Genomic DNA, 22026 nt, shown 5'->3' with positions numbered 1-22026 from the left:
ATAAGGTCAGATGGAGGGTTGATCAGAGCATGTCGCCACAAGAGACCAAACCTGACCTAATGTGTCTAACATTTGTTTTGAAACCGGGAAACCAACAAAGAACCTGGAACTCCAACCCTGGATTCATACCCAGCACCTTCTTGCTGTGAGGCAACAGTGCCAACCTCTTCTAACCACCGTGAATAATTGTTGTCTAGTTGCACTCATCTGCAGTGGAACGCGTGTGTTTGTGTGTGAAGTCTTATCGCCCGCCACACCATAATTAACTCTGAATTGCAAAGGCATGCTTGACTTTCTGAAATGGCTCTCCCTAAAGCGTTAAGTACAGCCAAGAGTCTCAGAATGAGCAAATTAGACATTAAGTAAATGCGCGTGAGCGAGCACTGCAAGAGCTATGATTATCAGGTTGACGGGGAAGATACCTGGGAAATTAAAGAGTAAACGTGGAGGAAGAAACGGGCAAGTTGTGAGAGGGTGAACTGTTGGGATTGCAGAGGGAAAGGGGAGTAAATTAATGAGCAGTGAGATGGAAGACATCAAGAGCACACACACACACACACACAGACACAGAGAGAAGAGTAGCAAGTGACAGAGAGGGGGGAGGGATAATGGAGAGAGAGCATCAAGAGACCCGAGAGAGAGAGAGATAAAAGCCCAAAGGGTGAGACATACAGACGAGCAGAATTCAAAAAGAAAAATGAAGATAAAGGGATTAAAAAGGATTAAAAAGTAAAAAGGGAAATTGAAATAATGTCACATACTTTCTGTCATCACTTTACCTCTGCATGTGTACCGATGTCAAATGTCAGTGCCTCTCATCACTGCAGACACGTCCAATCCAATGTATTTATAAAGCACATTTAAAACAGCATGTTTGACTGAAGTGCTGCACAGTAATAAAGCAAACATTTAAAATGATACTGTACATGATTAAGTGGATAGAATAGCACAGAAATGACTTCATTAGCTCACACATGGGCTACATAATGGCCCTGGGGTCAGATCCGGGCCCCTGAACCAGTTTATTCACATGAAAGGAAATGTATTGGTGAGGCAACATGTCACTGCTAAGAACTTACTCACTTACTGTTGCATATAAAAAGGAAAATAATTGAATGATTCTCTTTTCCTTTAAAACCACAAGTTCCCTGTGGCAATAAGGCCCCCAGTAGATGATAAACGGGAACAGTAACGAAGCAGGCTATAAAACCTCAACAATGAGCTGAAAGAAGCTGAAACAGCGTAGAGCTGTTGTTTTATTCTTAAAGCTTTATTTGAGGTCCAGAAACAGCTTTTTATTTGCAGACAGTTGATGATGTTTATGTTTTGTTTTTCTGCTGTGTGACTGAAAGCGATGTATTTAATAACAACCCAGTAATGTAAGGAACAGAGTGACACACAGATTCTGGAATGAATGAATCACCTCCATGCTGAAATGTAATCACATTTATGTCCTGTGCTGCTGCTTCTGTGGACTAAGGGCAGTGAAGAAAGACTGTCACACTCTCTCTTCTTCTCTGCCTCTGTCCTTGCACTCTTTTCCTTTCCTCCATGTGTATCTTCTTCTTCTTCTTCTCCTACGTCCCATCACGTAACCAGGTTCCCCACCCACCTTGTCCCAGACTACGCTAGTTGCCATGGCGATGGATGACATAAAAGAGATAGGAGGTGTGGGGAGAAAAAGAGCTATGGCGCTTAGTATTCTGATCATGTGTTTCTTTTTGTCATTTGGCAAAATTTGGTATTGTCTTCCTCCTGACTCAAGACACTTGTATGTTTGTCTTTCTAATTTGTCCTTGAGGACACACGATGCCTCGTAACACCAGCTGTAAATGTGTATTTTTACAGTAAACATCAAACACATCAAAACATCCAGCGTTAAAAGCCTTCTCAACATAAGCCACTGATTTAAATACTCAAATGCACAGAGATTGTACAATTGTGCAAAACTAAGATACGGTCCCACTGTGAAGCTGCAGCTTAGTATATAATGGACAGATGTGGCAGTTTAGTCACAAACTAATCCCCCAAAACATTCACTTCAATTCAATTTATTTCCATCCGTTCGTCTTCTACCGCTTTATCCTCCACGTGAGGGTCACGGGGGGGCGCTGGTGCCAATCCCATCTGACACAGGGCAAAGGTGGGGTCATTTTTGAGTTTCCATGTTTTTGGACCGTGGGAGGAAACCGGAGAACCCGGAGAAAAAACCACGCACACACATGTGAACATGCAGAAAGACCCTTGTTCCAACCTATTTCCATTCAACTCAATTCAGAAATCTTTATTTGTCCCCAGGAATAATTTAGGGGTTCATTGAGCAAAGAAAAACACAATACAAACAAATGAAAGTACGTAAGTAAGAGGTCGGAATCTATATAAAAACAAATGAGTAAATAAATAATATTGTCCTGTAGAAATGTCCCTCGCTGTGGATTTTTTTTCGTCATTCACGTTAGTTTCTGTGATAATGAGATTTCCTCCTGAAAATCATCACGTGCTGTTAAGTGATAAGTGAATGTGTCCCCGCTCCGTCCTCAGGTGCTGTACCTGCAGCAGGCCGAGGTCACCAGGGAGCGAGTGTATGCCATGCATCAGTCCAGCATCGACGGGGTGGAGGACATGTCGGCGCTGGCCGAGCTGCACGAGGCCGCCATCATGCACAACCTGTACCAGCGCTACCAGAAGGATAACATCTATGTAAGTGAAATGTGTGTGTGTGTGTGTGTGTGTGTAAAGTCTTCACGTTTGACCAAAGCCTGGTTCTAATGAGGCAGAAGATGAGCAGTGGATGATCTCAAATGAGAGAGATGAGATTAAAATATGAATAGTGGTTATGTTAAGGTGAGAACTAGACTAAACACAGTAAATGATTTCCAAACAATAACAAAGTCCTAGTTTGATGATGTAGGAGTTATTTTTCCTGAAGTTGCTTTGGGTTCCAGTTTCAAGTGTGACACCAACTCTCCTTCCTCCTTCCCTTCCTCACTTCCTCCACTTGCTACCTCTCTAAAGCTGCTGAAGCCATCAATCCCATCATGTCTACGTGTATCACACATGCAACATTTCAAATAAAAAAAGCGCTTACGCATTTTTTTGTTCCTTCCTTGAATTCATAACATTTTTTTCAACAAGGCTTTTATTGTGAAATATTTGCACAAGTCTCTATTTATCGAATACAGAGGCAGATTTAGAGCGCATCATTGTACATTATTTATGTCAATTTTCTAAGGGAAACCCCAAAATACAGCAGCAGCCTTGCAAAGTGGATGATGTCATTAAAAGGCGACAAAACGGTCCATTATTTATGGATTTAAAAAGTATTGGAAGCATTAAAAACATTATTTTTTATTTTTTGCAGAAATGTAACATATAATATTATGTGTTGTTTTTACCCATGTTCTTGAAACTGCACTATGACCTTGATCATGACCTTGTGGAGCACTGAATTGACGGCAAACGCAGCTTCGGTGTAAACCCAAACGTGTGTTTGTGTACAGTCGCGCAAAGATTAAGCAGTACAAATCTAATAAGACGTTCTGCTCTGCCGCCTCTGAGATCCAATATCTGACTCCTAATCATCAGAGAAATTAATCACTGAAGCAATTTGTTTATGTCTGTGTCGTGAATGAATGCATTAGCTGATGCCCATAAAAGTCCTCACGCCGTGAAGAGAAAAATGTCTCTGTGATTGTGATCATAGATCAAACTGCTGTGATCGCAGTTATGATACACGTGTGTCGAAAGTGGGACAGATTCATGGAAAATGTGAGGATCATCAGACAACAGACCAACGACAGCCTCTGTGGGTGGGACCTATAATCTAGATGACGAAATATTGTCCACACACAGATTTCCCATAAGCTGATCACAAGAATTTAGGCTTTCTGTGTCACTGTGTGTTCTGCAGCTCACTTTTATATGTGACGCTCCGACCGGGGGAACATGACATGTGGAGGCTTTTTTTCTTGTTTTTAGACGGAAGACAAGGTGACTTTCAGGGAACACATATTTAAAAATACAAATCTGACCTCCCTCCTCCATCTTCTTACTAACTTGACCTTAGCTTTCTAAAAAATATCCAATGATATGTCACTCCATATGCTGCTCTATATGCCCTTTATCCTCCAATTGGTGACAAATGATGACAAAAAGACCTGAAATGTCATATATCCTTCTCGTTTACAGACTAATATTGGCAGCATCCTGGCAGCTGTCAACCCCTACAAGAAGATCTCAGGTCTGTACGACCCCGACAGAGTCGACCTTTACTCCAAGCATCATCTCGGGGAGCTCCCACCTCACATATTTGCCGTGGCCAATGAATGCTATCGCTGCATCTGGAAACGCCACGACAGCCAGTGTGTCCTCATCAGGTGAGTTCACGCACGGGATCCTAGGACCAGGATTCAGTTTAAGTGTCTTAGGTGTAAGGTAGTTCGCTTTTTGTCTGTTGCTGTTGTGTTGTTGTGTCTGTTAAACCAGGGTTTCTCAATCCTGGTCCTGTGGCCCCACTGCCCTGCATGTTTTAGATGTTTCCCTGTTCCAACACACCGGAATTGGAATTAATTGAAATTTGCTCTTGACATGTTTTATATCGTGAACTGAGTGGCGATCGTCTGTGAGGTTTTAGGAATCAGTACACTAGAACATACTCATGTACATGTCTTTACCATCAGTGGATGGTTGGATCCACAGTTATCGAGCTGTCAATTACACACAGTCTTTGTCTCACTCGGTATCGTGAGTGAAACGGACTGGCAGCTAACGCCACGATCAAACCTCAATGTCAGTTACACAAATGGACCAGTGTGAGATACTGAAATGTCAGAGAAGGTCACAGTGCATTTAATTAAAATGTGTGTGTGTATGTGTGTGTGTGTGTGTTCTCAGTGGTGAATCGGGTGCTGGGAAGACAGAGAGCACCAAGCTATTGCTGCGGTTCCTGTCAGTGATGAGCCAGAAATCAGCCGGGACGGCTCCGTCAGAGAAAAGTACACGTGTGGAGCAGGCCATTGTACAGAGCAGGTACACACACACACACACACGACATGACGACAACTATGACTATAAATCTGTGCTATAAGGGTGAGTCTCAAGTGTAAATTCCTGACTTTTAAACTAATATATTATTATCAATTCATTTTATTAGCAGAGGAGAATTAGCCGAATTGATATGCACCCACTGAAAGAACGTCCTCTGCCGTTCACGAGATTCATGCGCTACATTATAAATGTCATGCACAGAGAAATGCAGGCGCAGTAAATAGCGCTAACCTCTGGTTTGTTTTTGTCCTTCAGTCCCATCATGGAAGCGTTTGGAAATGCAAAGACTGTTTACAACAACAACTCCAGTCGCTTTGGAAAGTTCATCCAGCTTCACTTCTCAGAGGGTGGAAACATCCAGGGGGGCTGTGTCATCGACTGTATCCTTATTTGTTTGTTTGTTTTTTACACAAAATAATGTGATGTGTGTTTCAGTATTTTACTGTTTGTGTATTTTATTATTATAGAAAGGAATGCTAATTAAAGGAAAGTAAAATCCTTGACTTCCTGTCTTTCAGACTTACTGGAAAAGGTCTGTATGTCATGCGGCTGCAGTTGTTGACTGTAACTCACTACAAGTGACCTGTTTGTCATGTTTTGTGAATTGTAATGAAATTATAATCGAGGCCTCTGCTGCACTGATTTTCTTGTAGAACCGCGTGGTGCGACAAAACCCCGGTGAACGAAACTACCACATCTTCTACGCCCTGTTAGCCGGCGCCAACAAAGAACATAAAAGTAAGAAAAGCCCTGGGAGCATATTTTAAAAGAACAAAAAATGTTCTCTTTTCCACTCAAACGATGTTTTATCTTTATTTGATTTACACTGGAGACAAACTGAAACTGTAGGAAACTGTGATCAACATAAATGTGCTTTTATCATTTCACTTCATTGCATCTCTGCCACTGACTCCATCAGGCCTTTACTTCCTGGAGGAGCCTGCTGAATCTTTCTACTACCTCAGCCAATCAGGATGTCTGAAGGACAAGAGCCTGAACGACAAAGAACTGTTCAACAGCGTCATGGTTTGTGTGTTTACATCACCGACTTTGTCTAATATTCTTCAAACTGCAGCATTACTAGGGCTGTCATAGGATAAAGATCTATTTTAAATTATGATTAATCACATTTTAATTGCATTCAAATAGTTTATAAGTCATGGGAATAATACACAACTCCTTACATCCTGGGGTGTGTGTTTATAGGTTGGCTTTCACGCCTTCAGGCTTTACAAAATGTGTTTTTCGTCTTCTTATATGTTTTTGATTGAAAGTTATGATTCATTTTATAGATTTTTTTGAGCATATAAGACACTCTATATTGCACATTTGTGTATATGTTTTAACATAGAAATGGGGGAAAAAAGCAGCCTAATTGCTGTTCTAAGTTCTAAGAGTTAACCCTGTAATGTAACTCTTACCTCTGTGTCTTTATCCTGATGGGGGATCAAATGAAAGCAAAGACAGTCCCTGTATGAATTTAACTTTTAGATTTATCTGATTATGTCAAATCAAAAGAAATGCAATAAGTCTGAGTTAACACTGTGTCTACTTCAGAAATGTTAATACCACAATATTTACACTTTTCCGGAGTTCCAGTTTAGTGTTCTTCTCTGTTTCAGACAGGCTTTGTGTTAAAGTTTGGACAGATGAATGAAATGGAAGGCAGCGTTAACATATGCAAACGTTCTCAAATGATGCAGACAGAGTGATTCTGTAACATATAGACGCAGTAGACTTATTTCAGCCTGACTTAGTTTTTCATCCACAAGTTGCATTCTCTACTTTACTATCCTTAGCTGCTGTGACACAGACCGATGTTTTAATTGATGGCATTTACCGTCTGATTTTATAATAGTTTATAATAAAATCGCCTCCTGTTTGTTTCTGGTGTAGGAGGCGCTGAAGGTGTTAGAGTTCACAGAGGATGAGATCAGAGACATGTTCAAGCTGCTCTCAGGAGTCTTACAGCTGGGAAACATCGAGTTCATGACGGCAGGAGGAGCCCAGATCACGACCAAGCAAGGTCAGTGAATGCCTCTCGTAAAGTGAGTGACAAATTACATCTAAGGCAGACACATTATGGATGTTTAACACGTCTTCGGCCGTGTTTCCAGTGGTCAGTGATGCCAGTGAGCTGCTCGGTCTGGACGCCTTCCAGCTGTCCGAAGCCCTGACTCAGCGATCCATAATACTCAGAGGAGAGGAAATCTGCTCCCCACTCACTATAGAGCAGGTACAGTGTGTATAAACACTGTATATACTCTATATGTGCCCATGTTTATTCTCCCTGTATAGATGCGGTTCTGCTTTTTCTCCCATCACTCACATCTCTGGGCTTTTCTTCTAATCACCGTAGGCCGTGGATTCTCGGGACTCTGTTGCCATGGCGTTATATTCCCAGTGTTTTTCCTGGATCATCCTCAAGATCAACCAGAAAATCAAGGGGAAGGAAAACTTTAAGTCCATCGGCATCCTCGACATCTTCGGCTTTGAGAACTTTGAGGTCAGAACCGTTTCATTCCGTGAGATTCCGCTAAATCTTCTGCCACCTTCACAGTGAGTCTAGGCATTTCACTCAACGTGTGTGTGTTTCATTTGTTCTTCCAGGTGAACCGCTTTGAGCAGTTCAACATCAACTATGCCAATGAGAAACTACAGGAGTACTTTAATAAGCATATCTTCTCCCTGGAGCAGCTGGAGTACAACAGGTGCACTGTCACACACTGTTCATACTGCACTATTTATCATATTTAATTATTAAACACCACTAATGGAAACAAATCCTGCTCTTCACCATTTTAAATACATTATTTTTTCATCACAGAATTACTGCATCATGGTGTAATCATTATTATGGACCATAATATTCTCTTGTACCATAAATTACTGGACCTGCTGCTTTATTTTATACAATTCTGTCACAACATGGATATAATACTTATTTCTAAGTACAAAGTTCTCTTTATTATAGCCAAGCTGACTCATTCAGAGAATTCTTAAGTCTGTTGGATCTGTACTTTAGCAGTCGGTATTTGTGGCCTGAAGGCAGCAACCTGAATTCATCTGAAATCATAGGATGGCTGGGTTCAGCAGGACGGGACCTGACCTTCTTTAAAACCGTGGACCTTGTATGTGTGAGAGAGATTATCCAAAGGTTGAGCCTGTCACTTTGCAGCACACCTTTCCCATGTAAACTGGCCCTGTTCTTCTGATTCAAGAGGCCAGAGTCGGCTCCAGGCATGACATTCAAACAAGTACCATTCATGTGCATCAAAGTGGGCACCTTCCGAAAGAAAGGACGTCCCTCAGCTCAGTGTTGGCCGGCTTCAGTTAGCGTGTGCTTGTCTTATTCTTCACAGGGAGGGTGTTCAGTGGGACGCCATCGACTGGATGGACAATGCCGAGTGTCTTGACCTCATAGAGAAAGTAAGAAGTTGATTTATTTCAGCGTATTCTCTTGCAATACTTGCATTTAGCTATAATAGGGGTAGTATTTTTGAAAAATTGTCCTTCACAACCTCAGCTTCCCCTGAGTTGAGAAATATCTTCATTCTTTTCTTTGTTACATGCCCACCAGTGACACTTGGTCCTGTTAGCATAACTGTTAGCAAAGATGGCGGACACTGTTTACATTCTGGGAATAAGCTACCGTCCCCCACACTTTTTCAAAAATACTACCCCTATTCTAGTAATACAAAGCTAAATGCAAACCTTATTCCTTTAATGGTTTGTTATAAAAGTTCTGCTTTGTGAAAACTGCTCTAATATTAGTGGAATGGTGTGTGTGTGTGTGTGTGTGTGTTGCTTTTCCCAACCATCTCTCACAGAAACTGGGCTTGTTGGCACTCGTGAATGAAGAGAGTCGATTCCCCAAAGGAACAGACTTCACTCTGCTGGAGAAGCTGCACAGCAGACACTCTGTGCGTTGCTTACACAATTTTTCATGCACTCCATGCATAATTCACACGCAGTGTTGCTGTTAAACATCTCGTCTGTAATTGCTTTTGCGTTCTTCTATTTTGCCGCAGACAAACCCTTACTATGTAAAACCCAGACTCGCGGATCATCAGTTTGGTATCAAACATTATGCCGGCGAGGTGAGTGGAAACATCACAGTGCACTAAGCGCTGCCGCGTGTCTCGGAAAGTTATAATTCACTGTTTTTTTCCCTCAGGTTTTGTACGACGTTAAGGGAATCCTGGGGAAGAACAGAGACACCTTCCGAGACGACATCCTGAACATGCTGAAGGACAGCAGGTAGCATGAGCGAAAAGAAGCATGTGATTATAACAGGTCTGAAGTTTTATAAAGTGATCATTCTAAAGAGGAAATACTTTGAAAGTCAAATATAGAGTAGTCTTGTATAAAGTATCTAAAGGTGATACTTGAGTAAAAGTACAAGTATGTGAAAATGACTTTGGTAGAAGTAAAAGTCTTAAAGTTTATGACATTTACTGTACTTAAGTATCAAAAGTCATTTTCTGATATAAAATGTACTTAAGTTTTAGAGGTAGCTGCGGTAGCTCCGTGGTAGGGCGAGTTATCTTTCAACTGGAAGGTGGGTTGTGGGTTCAATTCCTGGCTCTGCTACTTAACCCCATGTTGCAGCATGTGAATGGGTGAAAACTGTAGTGTAAAGCAGCTCATCTATATAAATACAGACCATAATACTCTTCTTCTTCTGATTTTCTACTGAGGAAATGCAGTGGAGTAAAAGTACGAGTTGATAGATATATAAATAACAAAGCAAAGTTCAGACATTAAGCACAGTAACAAAGTATTTGTATTTTGTTACATTACAACACTGAAAGTAATGCAGTTTTACCCAGAAATGTTGATATGCAGTACGCTGTACACTCATGAAAAGTAATTAATAATAATATAGTATATAATAATATAATGTGATATATAAAGAGATAATGCAATTGTCATAAAATAAATGTTAAAATTAATATGATAATTACCTCTGACTGGACATGTTAATGTGAAATCCTTTCTTTTTCCATCGTGACACAGACTGGACTTCATCTATGACTTGTTCGAGAAAGTCGGGAGCAGGAACAACGAGGAGAAGATGGGAACAGCAAGACGAAAACCCACTGTGAGCTCCCAGTTCAGGGTAAGAAATGAAAGACAAGTTTTCATATACTGATACTAAACCATCCACAGAGGATGTACTAACATATCCTCTCCTCTCTGCCTGCGTCTCCTCAGGACTCCCTCCACGCTCTCATGGCCACGCTGAGTGCATCCAACCCTTTCTTTATCCGTTGCATTAAACCCAACATGCAAAAGGTCAGTGTTCTTCAGACAGCGTCTGAAACTCACATTAATAACAGACGTGGAGCATGAGCATGGCTGTGATTTCTTTTCATGTTTTACTCGTAGAACCCAAATGTGTTTGACCCAGAGATCGTCATGAATCAGCTGAGGTATTCTGGGATGCTGGAAACTGTGAAGATCCGTCGCGCTGGGTTCCCCGTCCGCAGAACCTTCAAAGACTTTTTCTTTCGGTACACATTTGAATTTCTCAAAGTCGTGTTTCGTGACTGCTGCAATCCACCTCTCTTGTCTTTTTATTTTTATTTGTCACACTGTGGTTTCTGCTCAACAGATACAAGATCATTCTCAAAGAAAAAGTACCAGCAGGTGGCGATGATAAAAAGAGGAATACAGACCTTCTGTTAAAATATGACAAGACCAAGAAAGAGTGGCAGCTGGGCAAGACCAAGGTAACATTCAGAAGTCGTTTATGAGAAATACACATAATATTATAGTACAATAACAGCAATGTATGAGTGATGATATGAGGTGATCATTTAAAATGGTGTGTAACTTTATGATAAAACCGTCTTATTTCTAGTGCATTTTTCAGATTGATAATAATAATAATAGTAAAGGTGTGGTAAAAATGTTAAATTTTACAGTAATACTGTGTCACTACCATCACTTTAATACCTTTACATAAAAATGTTTGTGAATGAAAATTGATCATTTGATATTCATCCGCCCTTATTCACACACATTTTACATTATTATCATTATTATTATTATTATTATTATTATTATTATTAGCTATTGCTTGGTGATTATAGAAATACAATGGCATTACCATAATATTACTACCATATTGCAAATACTCCTCCTCCTACTACTACTACTATTCTTAGTACATAATACATCATTTTAGATAGATAGATAGATAGATAGATTTCAAACATACATGTGCACCATTTACAATGACAACACATTTACATCTTGTCACATGTTTGAAAAGGAGTAGTAAGTATAAACTTATATGTTCCTATTACACACAACACAATTTATACATTACTTTGTCACTAAATATTTACATATTTACAGTATTTTATACAATGTTCTTGATGTTCTCAGTACAACGCAAGAATACGTCTGGCTTAAAACACAAATGGTAAGAAAAAAGTACGTTGAATCTACTACTAATCTACTTTTTTTTTTGCTTTTGTAGGTATTTATGAAAGAGTCTCTGGAGCACCGTTTAGAGAAAGACAGGGATGAAGTTCGACGTCAAGCTGCAATGATAATCCGGGCTCACCTCCTCACCTTCTCTGCCAAGTAAGAAACCTTCAGACAGGAGCTGAATTTGTAGGCATTTAAGAAGGAAGTATGAGCTCAGTGATCCCAGCGTCTTACGCCTTCTGCCCGTTTTGTCCACAGGAAGCACTTCAAGCTTGTGCGCGCCAGTGTCGTCACCCTGCAGAAACACGTCCGCAAGCACCTCCAACGCAGGCGGTTCGTGAAGCAGCGCGAGGCGGCCCTGGTGCTGCAGAGACACTGGCGAGGACAGGTGGCGCGCACTCGCGTTCGAAAGCTCCGAGAGGAGAAGAAGAAGAAACGGGAGGACGAGCAGAGGAGGATAGAGGAGGAGGACAAGAAAACACGCGGTGAAGGGGAGAAGGAGGATGAAGCGGTTGCAGGAGCAGAGAAGGAAAAAATTCCGGCAGAAGTAAGTGATGAAACGTGGTGTAGAGTTTTTTTCATCATCTCATCGGAGATATTGCAGCTCAGTCCTTCCCTTTCTCTCTATTCTTCCCCCTTCAGGAGGAAACCCGGCAGATGGAGGAGATCTTGCAGTTGGAGCGGGAGATCGAGCGCTTGCAGAAGAAGAGAGAGGATGAGGTGTCGCAGCTGTGTGAGTCCTCTAAACAGCAGCTGCAGCTGCGCCGGGATGCTGAGCTTAAGCGAATGAAGAAGGAGGCGTCTCGCAAGGCCACTGAGCTCATTGACCTCCTGAACTTTGGCGGCGTAGATCCCTCGCAGGCAGCAGCAGAAGCAAAGCCCGCTGCTGAAGCAAAACCTCCCAAAAGGTCAAGCGGCGCAACAGGTACTTCCAAAGAGGAGGAGGTAGATGAGGGCTTCCATGCTGAGGAGGAGTGCATCCCTCTCCCTGACTTCCCTCCTCCTGCTGAGTCGAACGCTCCCGTGGATCAGGACATATTTGCTCAACTTCCTCCTCCCCCACCTGCCTTTGCTGAGGGGACAGTGCCTCCTGCGCCACCTCCTCCACCTCCTCTGCCCACAGATGGGGAATTTGTCACTGGAATTCCTCCGCCGCCTCCACCTGGAGATGGCTCCACTGTTCCTCCACCTCCTCCCCCTCCGCCTCCCCCAGGAGAGGGAGAGAAGACAGAGGCAGCTAAGGCAGAGCCGGAGAGGAAGGTGAGCATGGTAGAGAGCCTCGGGGACGGAGAGGAGCCGATCTACAGCATGCCGGCCGACACCGAGTCAGACTACGACCAGGAGGACGAGGAAGGGTCCGTCAACGCTGGGGACGACAGCTCCGTGTCCGGGAGCAACCGCGGCAGCGCTGCCGTGATGGACGAGGAGCACCCGAGGAAATCCACCTGCACCAACGCCAGCATCGAGTCCTACAGAGGCAGCTCTGACTCTGTGAGGACACACACTCACATGCTTCCTCACATGCGTGCACGCAGACATGTATGAGCAGCTCTGCAGTCAAACTTTACCTTTTTCAAAAAGTTTATTTAGCTCTGAACTGTGATAAACTAAGACAGTGACACATTTTTTTTTTAATTCCTTTATATATAAACCAGTAATTAATGGTGTTATTGTCTGATTTACCAGTATGCAGACAGTGATGATGAGCATGATGGGATGATGGACACGGATGAAGAGGTGACCAATGGCAGAGTCACTTTGTTTAATGGGAATGGACCACCATATTTCCATGGCTACCTCTACATGAAGGGTGCGTATCTGTGGATCATGATTGTTTCTGAAACTGAAAGGTGGATCAGTGGTAGAGTGAGTTGTCGTTCAACTGGAAGGCTCTTGCTCCTGCAGCGTTTGAATGTGAATGAAAGATGTGTGACGAATGGGCGAATGGTAAAAACTGTAGTGTGTAGCAGCATTGAGCGGTCATCATAAATGCTACCTTTTTATTTCCGTCTCCTCCGCTCCCTCAGCTGGGCTGATGATCCCGTGGCGCAGGAGGTGGTGCGTGTTGAAAGACGAAACCTTCATGTGGTTCCGGTCAAAACAAGAGTCTCTGAAGTCTGGCTGGCTCTACAAGAAAGGAGGAGGACTCTCGACTCTGTCACGGAGGTTGTTGTAGTTGATACTGAGTGAAGCTGCATGCTTACAATGAGACATGAAGTGCACAATAATATAACAAATTAGTTTGTGGGTTTTTTCCATGGGTTGATAAAATATGTTCTTCTTTTTCCAATTTAAAATGTCACACAACAGTTTTCATGTTACATGGATTTAACAGTTAAACTAGTGGTTGCATGTTACAATAGCATATCACCTCTGCATAACATTTCTTATAATAATAGTAACAATAATAATGATAATAATGAATTTTGTGTTTGTCTAATTTGAAGCTTTAAACCCTCTGCAGAAATGGAAAAGCACTGTCTCCTGATCAAGCTGCTGGAGTGTGACTTCACTGATGTTCTACTCTCTAATAACAAATAATTGACTTACCTTACTGTACTTAACTGTATATGTACGGTAAATGTTACAGAAACAAATCTAAGAAGACAAAATGAGGTAGTTGTAGTGCAAAGCAGATTAATATTATACAATTGCAAATAGTAATTGATCCCATTATGTGCACATGTCATTTTACAGTTAAAGCCAATTAATTCTCTGCAGTTTCTACAGTGTGCTATTTTTGGCCGTTGTATTTGACTGTGGCTCTTTTTGCCTCAGGAACTGGAAGATGCGCTGGTTTGTGCTGAGGGACAGTAAACTCATGTACTATGATAACGACAGCGAGGAGAAGCTGAAGGGAACCATCGACATCCGGGCCGCAAAGTAAGTTTTAAAGAAACGACAATGCACATTCTCTTTGTTCAGTCAACAGCAGCTTCATTTGTATCCTCCTGTTTATGTTTATGTGTGTGTGTGTGTGTGTGTTCACAGGGAGATTGTTGATAATCATGAAAAGGAAAACGCTCTGAACATTGTGACAGACGAGCGGACCTATCAGGTGTTTGCAGAATCACCCGAGGACGCAAGGTGCCTTCTACTTGGAAAACATCCTCATGTTGCATGTGCAGTATGTCTGAGTGGACTGGTTAGGACTGATGTGGACTGATGTGGACTGATGTGGACTGATTCTAAACCCCTGTGTCTCTCTGTGCAGCGGCTGGTTCAATGTCCTCAGTAAAGTGCGTGTTTGCACTCCTGAGCAGTTGCTGGAGATGTCCCATGAACAAGCCAACCCAAAGAATGCTGTGGTCAGTCTCTAAAAACTGTGACACCGTCTCAAATACACATTCATACAATGTCCTCTGAAGTGTTGAGAGACGTTATTTCTGTTTTATTGTGCTGTGTACTATCTTTTTTCAACAAATGAAAATGAAGGACAGAATTGGCAAAACTTATAAAATAAGATAAGATAAGATGAGGGGGAAATTTACATTTTCACAGGATCAAAGACAGTAAATGTAAAGGTAATAAATAGTAAACGTGCATTTCCACATGTGTGAAAGTACATTATAGAATAAGTCTATAAAAAGGTAAAATGGAATGTACATTATAGACATTAAGTTACCAGAATAAATACAGTCTGGGCAGACCAACTTATAACCAACAGGACAAAGGAAAGATGGATTAAAATAGGCAACTCTCATGCCGAGCCAAAAAATGACAGTATATTGCACGTGTGAAGGTAGATCATTGTCTTACAGCTACAGGGTTAGGTTAGTGGTAGCATTTATTATTATTATTATTATTATTATTATTATTATTATTATTATTATTATATGAAGATAATAATATCACTTTTGATTTTCACCTGCAGGGAACTCTTGACGTTGGGCTGATTGACTCTGTTTGTGCGTCAGACAACCCCGATCGGTAAGTTTTACCATCATCAACAGAGCAAAGAAGGATCTCAGACTATCTTTCATTGTCAATGGAATTAATATTAATTACAACAATATTTATTCAGCCTTTAAGCTCCTCGTGACTCTCTCGCTCTGTTTCTGAGTGTAATGGTGTTTAGATCTTGGGTTACTACATTTCCGCGCTACACAGGAAGTGATTTAATTGTGATTTTAATGTCAATACAGACGAAAGAAAGGGCAACAAAAACACCAAAAATAATCAAAACCTTAAACCTGCAGCTTAAACTAGCAGCTACTTCCTAATTACTACTCACTGACAATACAGAGAGTTTAAGAGTCTTTCACTTGACCTTCACAGGCCCAACTCTTTCGTCATCATCACGGCAAACCGTGTGATCCACTGCAACAGCGACACGCCAGAGGAGATGCATCACTGGATCAGTTTGCTGCAGAAACCCAAAGGAGACGCCAGGGTGGATGGACAGGAGTTCCTGGTCAGAGGTAAGAATGTTTTACACTTTTTACTGCACAACCTGTTAATTACAGATGGTCGTTTCAAAGCATTTGCTATATTCATACTTTTGATGAAAATGTTGATTATGTCACCATAAATCAAATATGTTCAAATGTCCCCCACGTCTGCAAAAGAAATTTCCTCAGTCCATTTCACCATGATGACTTTTCTTTCCTGCTTCAGAAGAGCCTGAACTACTTCTTCATGTTGTTGAAGAGGAGAAGGGATGATTCCAATCAGCCTTAAAAGAGGAGATACTGACACCTGTTGGCCTGTTGCTGTGCCATAAATACATGTATTTGCACTAATAATCAGTATGTGGCTTCATCAGTCACACAAATGAAGCGTAGACACAAAAACGAACAAGACTCAAGACAGAAGCAAAGTGCTTATGCGTGCTGTCCTGCATCGTTCCCCAAAATATGCTTCTCTTCTGAAGAAGAAAAGGAAAAAAGACACATTCACACACTTATATGTACACATATATATACACACATGTACATGTATAAATGCACATACTTTAAACTAATCCTTAAAATGGTGTCACAAAGCATTATTTTAAAAATCAAAGTTGATGTTCCTTACATTTATATTTACAGTATTCTATGGTTTAACCATCTCTGTTTTTTGCTTCCTGTTTTATGAAGTTCTAAGTTAGGAAGTGACTTATTACATTTATTACATTTAAACATTATTTACAATAGTTTGTGGCATAGCAAATCCTACAATTTCAAAATATGGAGTTTTATAAACATAGAATTTGTATTGCCATAATCTACTGTCTTGTTGCCTGCAGTGAAACTACTGAGTGCTGTGTTGTTAAAAACAATGATCCCCTGTAATTCCACACAGTACAATAAATACTAATGAATCAGTGAGCAAAAAAGCATGTGCAAAGTCTTAGTATTTAATATTTCCCTTGATCTGTACAGGAGTGCTATGCACTTTTGAAATCTTTCCTTAACTATCACTGTTGTATTAATATAATTTACATCCTTCATTGTGTCTTCTTTCCCTTCCTTTATTGTCGTCCTCAGGTTGGCTCCAAAAGGAGATGAAGACGAATGCTAAGAGCACCTCCCTGAAGCTGAAAAAGCGCTGGTTTGTTTTGACCCACAACTCCCTGGATTACTACAAGAGCTCGGAACGAAACTCCTCCAAGATGGGAACTCTGGTCCTGAACTCCCTCTGCTCCGTCATTCAGCCGGATGAGCGTGTGCACCGGGAGACAGGTGAGGGTGAAGAGAAAAGGCAAAAGTCACGGGAAGGGAAAGGTTAATCTGGGATGAGACAAGGGAGAGAGGGACAACATGTGCAGTTTTATATGTGAAAGAAGAGTTCTTGTTCTTGCAGGTTACTGGAACATCATCGTGTACGGGAGGAAGCATTCGTACCGCCTTTACACCAAGATGCTGAATGAAGCTATGAGGTGGACTGCTGCTGTACAGGGAGTCATAGACAGTAAAACTCCCATAGAAACTCCAACACTGCAGCTCATCAGAGACATCAAGGTAAAAACACACGTAATCACATACAGGGCTGGGTTTTCATTCCAAAACTTTGATGTGGTATTGATATCCATATTTGGATTTATGGCGCTTTTCCACTACATAGTCCCGGCTGGGGTCGCCCTCCTGTTGGCTCGGCACGGCTCCACTCTACGTGGTTTGGTTGGTTTTCCAATACAATATAGTACCTCCTCAATGTGGGTGGTGTCATCACAGGGGATAAACACACCAGACTCCTCTGTTAAATATTGACATTTTAGGCATGTCCGTGCTAAATGTTGGAGATTAACGTTTTCAGAGGTGTTTTTAACTGATCTTCAATTCACTTTGATTCTTGTGTTGGACGTCGCGCCCATGACTCTTCCTGTGACGACACTCTCTGACCAATCAGTGGCCGGCAGTCGTCTGACGACGTCATAGCATAGTATCAGCTCAGTGCGCATGGAACCTCATCAGAGCATGTACTAAAAAAAAAAGTACCAGTACTATCACTAATGGAAAAGCAAAATAACTGTGCTGTGCCGTGCTGAGGCGAGGCAACGCATGACACGCTAGTGTAAAAGCGCCATTAGATACCAATTCTTGAATGATACCTTTTTCCATACCAATTTAATCAAATACATTGCAGATTATGGTTAAATTGTTGGGTTTGAACTGTTTTGGTCGTCGTCTTCAGCTCAACAAGCAGCGACTCTCTGCTCTTACATTTGCTTTGTGAACTTTAGATCTTCTAAACATACCTTTCATTCATTAAACAAGTCCCAGCTTCTCTAGATCTTCTCAGATCACATCCCAGACACGCTCACACACTCTTACACACACGCGTTAATCCCCCATCAGCTTCGTCCGTTGTAATTACATCCTGGACGCCGTAAGACAGCCAATCGTGCTCACTGTTAGAGCTCAGAGATTAACTCCTGAGGTAAATTTGATACGGAACGACAACAAAGTGGCAACCGGTTGAACTGCGGTTTATGTGCAGTATTTATCGTCTATTTCCTTCAAAATGGGAACTTAATTTACAAAACTGGCATCATGTGCTGTTGAGGAAAACCCCGAAATTAGCGACTGAGACGTTAACTCCTCAGGAACATGTTTTCTGATGTTATAACTGAAGTGAGAAGGATAGGATTATTTTTCCATACACTTCCATACGAACATACTTCTTTGCAACCAGCGTAGTCGCCTCCTGGTGGTTGCTCAGTATATTCTTACTTCCTGATTGACTTCATTAGGTAAACTGGAAGACACTGAGGAAGTTCAATACACAGTTGCTACCACAAAAGTATTGAAGTTTGATGCCGAGCTCTAATCACATACGCGACAACAGTCAGAGAACATTGAAAAAGCTTCAACAGACGTGTCATCTTCACTCAGGAAAACAGCGTGAACCCGGACATAGTGGAGCAGATGTACAGGAGAAACCCCATCCTGAGATACACTCAGCATCCTCTGCACTCTCCTCTGCTGCCGCTGCCGTACGGAGAGGTCATGACCTGTAAGTAGACCTCTAACTCTGCTATTAATAAAGTCATATTCTATTCTATTCTATTCTATTCTATTCTACTGAGTTTACCTGTTAATTTTCATTTTCTATTAGGGCTGAGCAATTAATCAAACTTTTATAAAAATCACATTACAGCCTACTGCAATTTTCAAATCACAGGATGCACAACATTTGCTAAAGCCAAATTGTGTGTCAAAATATCATTTTAGATGAATTATTGTCTTGATCTATGCACGTCTTATTCTACAGACTGAAGAGAACATCTTTGTTTCTCCCAGATCTGCACACATATCACACAGTAAATCATTTTACATATGTCTTTCAAATGAAAATGAGAACAATAACAGTAAAAATGACTGTTTCCTCGTCAATTGCAATTTTACATTTATTCAAAATCGTTCAGTCCTATTTGCTATATTGGATGACTTAAATAGTCCACAGTTAAACAGATTATAGTTTTAGGTTCCATTGTCTGATTTTCTGTCTCCCTGTTTGTCTTTCTCACAGCAGTACAAAGGCGGCAGGGCTACGCCAGTCTGCAGGACGAGGCGGTGCGAGTGTTCAACTCCCTGCAGGAGATGGAGACTCTGGCAGACCCGGTGCCCATCATTCAGGGCATCCTGCAAACCTGCCAGGACCTGCGTCCTCTCAGGGATGAGGTACATTCATATTTCAAGTCAAAAGTTTGGGTTAATGGCAGGAAAGAGGAGCAGAGATGCAGAGTGCCGAATGAGAAAGTTTACATACTTTACAAGTCTGCATATTATTTATATATCACTTCACATTAACAGTAAGTACAAAACTGGAATTTCTCAAGATTGTGTTAAAGGTAAAACTCAATTCCCTGTGGCAATGCAACAAAATTCAAGGCACATAAATGCCACTACAGCAATTGGCCAACAGATGTCAGTATCCCCTTTTTTATGTCTGCTTGCAAGCAATTCTTGGATATCAGAAGAGGTGGAAAAGGGCATAATATTGTTGGAAAGAGAAATGAATGAAACCAGTGGAACCTTTGGGAATGAATCATATTTTTAAGTGGGTAATCTCTATGGACAAAAGCCAACATTTAAGAATGAAGCAGACCTACACTGACAGTATTTATGAATTGACTAATTTGTCATATTCTGCAGTGCTTTTTTCTGTTTTCTTGAATCAGTCTTGTATGTTCTTCTTTGTTAAGGTTTATTGTCAGGTGATCAAACAGACCAATCACGTGCCTCAGCCCAACATCCCAGCCAATCGGGCACACTGGCACCTGCTCACCTGCATGAGCTGCACCTTCCTGCCCAGTCGAGTCATCCTCAGATACCTCCGCTTCCACCTGAAAAGGTCAGTGTGTGATTACGACCTGTGTCTGGGATCAAATCACGAGCTGAATAAATGTCTGATAAATGTGTGTGTGTGTGTTTGGTCTCACTCAGGGTTCGTGAGCGTTACTCCGGCACGGAAATTGAGCGTTATGCTACTTTCATTGGAGAGTCTCTGAAGAAGACCAAGACTCGAGAGTTTGTCCCCTCTCAGGAGGAGATTGCTGCCCTGCTGGTGAGACAGGAGATGAGCACCACTGTCTACTGCCACGGAGGAGGTTCCTGCAAGATCTCCATCAATTCGCACACCACAGCTGGAGAGGTGCACATACACACACTGACATGAACACATTTTACTCTGTCTTTGTTTATGTAGCACTCGGTGGTGTCCACTTTTAATGTCTATCTACTGACCTATCGACCGACCAACCTACCTAATCTATCTAATTTACCTACCGACCAACCAACCGACCTACCTAATCTACCTACCGACCGAATGACCGACCTACCTACTTAATCTATCTAATCTACCTACTGACCTACCTACCTAATCTATCTAATCTACCTACCTAACTATTTACCGAATCTATCTAATCGACCGACCGACCAACCGACCTACCTAATCTATCTAATTTACCTACCGACCGACCAACCGACCTACCTAATCTAACTACCGACCGACTGACCGACTGAACTACCTACCTAATCTATCTAATCTACCTACTGACCAACCGACCTACCTACCTAATCTATCTAATCTACCTATCTACCTACTTACCGTATCTATCAAATCGACCGACCAACCGACCAACCGACCTACCTTATCTATCTAATCTACCTACCGACCTACTTACCTACTCACCTATTCACCTAATCTATCTAATCGACTAATCTAAAATACCTACCACCCCACCAACCTACCTAATCTATCTAATCTACCTACCGACCTACCTAATCTATCTAATCTACGTACCTACCTACCTACCTATTTACCTAATCTATCTAATCTACCTAGCTACCTACCTATTTACCTAATCTATCTAATCGACCGACCGGCCTAATCTATCTAATCCACCGACCGGCCTAATCTATCTAATCTAAACTACTTACCTACCTACCTACCTACCTACCTACCTACCTACCTACCTACTTGTGGGTAGAGTACTCACTTTCTGGCAAAACTCCTACTTTGCTGTAATTTAAGATCCAGTTCAGGATCACACCAGTACATTTCAGTGTAAAAATCTAATCCGTGTTTTGATCTTGCCGCCTCAGGTTGTGGAGAAGCTGATCAGAGGCCTGGCCATGGAGGAGAGCAAGAACCTGTTCTCTCTGTTTGAACACAACTCCTCCATTGACCGAGCTTTGGAGAGCAGAGTGATTGTCGCAGATGTCCTGGCCAAGTTTGAAAGGTTTGCACATACTGTGCTATCCAGTCTTATGCTGTCAGTTTGTGGTTAATTGTTGCACAAATATCTGCTCCTGCTCCTGCGTTTTTAATCATGGTCCATATATGAAAACCAGCTACAACACTGTAACTGACATGTTTTGCTATTTATGGCTGTTGCCTCTGTGTGTGGGATTTTCCGCAGATTGGCAGGCAGTGACGAGGAGGAGGAGGAAGGAGAATGGAAACTCTACTTCAAACTCTACTGCTTCTTGGATGTGGAGAGCATGCCCAAGGAGGGAGTGGAGTTTGCATTCATGTTTGAACAGGTGAGGGTGTAAATTTAGAGAAGGTTATAATTACTGTTACAGTCACTAAGACTGAGATCATGAC

At 41.7% G+C, this 22026-nt stretch overlaps 1 protein-coding gene across 2 annotated transcripts in view; it reads left to right on the top strand.

Annotated features, from left to right (window-relative positions):
• Positions 1-22026, top strand: part of myo10l1 (myosin X, like 1) — a 40256-nt gene that overhangs the window by 13824 nt on the left and 4406 nt on the right. The window contains exons 3-39 of one of the 2 annotated variants that reach the window (XM_058615333.1): positions 2542-2700; positions 4189-4376; positions 4894-5028; positions 5302-5426; positions 5565-5578; positions 5700-5784; positions 5966-6072; positions 6943-7072; positions 7164-7282; positions 7406-7552; positions 7657-7757; positions 8409-8475; positions 8877-8969; positions 9078-9146; positions 9224-9306; positions 10066-10168; positions 10264-10344; positions 10438-10562; positions 10664-10781; positions 11537-11643; positions 11746-12034; positions 12130-12978; positions 13174-13297; positions 13515-13653; positions 14266-14370; positions 14479-14574; positions 14702-14795; positions 15362-15417; positions 15766-15908; positions 16959-17153; positions 17275-17432; positions 18807-18927; positions 19444-19595; positions 20120-20268; positions 20361-20568; positions 21522-21658; positions 21839-21962. In XM_058615333.1, the coding sequence (XP_058471316.1) occupies positions 2542-2700; positions 4189-4376; positions 4894-5028; positions 5302-5426; positions 5565-5578; positions 5700-5784; positions 5966-6072; positions 6943-7072; positions 7164-7282; positions 7406-7552; positions 7657-7757; positions 8409-8475; positions 8877-8969; positions 9078-9146; positions 9224-9306; positions 10066-10168; positions 10264-10344; positions 10438-10562; positions 10664-10781; positions 11537-11643; positions 11746-12034; positions 12130-12978; positions 13174-13297; positions 13515-13653; positions 14266-14370; positions 14479-14574; positions 14702-14795; positions 15362-15417; positions 15766-15908; positions 16959-17153; positions 17275-17432; positions 18807-18927; positions 19444-19595; positions 20120-20268; positions 20361-20568; positions 21522-21658; positions 21839-21962 (5295 nt within the window). Of the gene's footprint in view, positions 1-2541; positions 2701-4188; positions 4377-4893; positions 5029-5301; positions 5427-5564; positions 5579-5699; positions 5785-5965; positions 6073-6942; positions 7073-7163; positions 7283-7405; positions 7553-7656; positions 7758-8408; positions 8476-8876; positions 8970-9077; positions 9147-9223; positions 9307-10065; positions 10169-10263; positions 10345-10437; positions 10563-10663; positions 10782-11536; positions 11644-11745; positions 12035-12129; positions 12979-13173; positions 13298-13514; positions 13657-14265; positions 14371-14478; positions 14575-14701; positions 14796-15361; positions 15418-15765; positions 15909-16958; positions 17154-17274; positions 17433-18806; positions 18928-19443; positions 19596-20119; positions 20269-20360; positions 20569-21521; positions 21659-21838; positions 21963-22026 lie in introns of both variants that reach the window. The other variant, XM_058615332.1, reaches the window with a different exon arrangement.

This window comes from Solea solea, chromosome 18 (genome assembly GCF_958295425.1).
Source record: "Solea solea chromosome 18, fSolSol10.1, whole genome shotgun sequence".
NCBI lineage: Eukaryota > Metazoa > Chordata > Actinopteri > Pleuronectiformes > Soleidae > Solea > Solea solea.
This window is presented reverse-complemented; position numbering and strand designations above follow the sequence as displayed.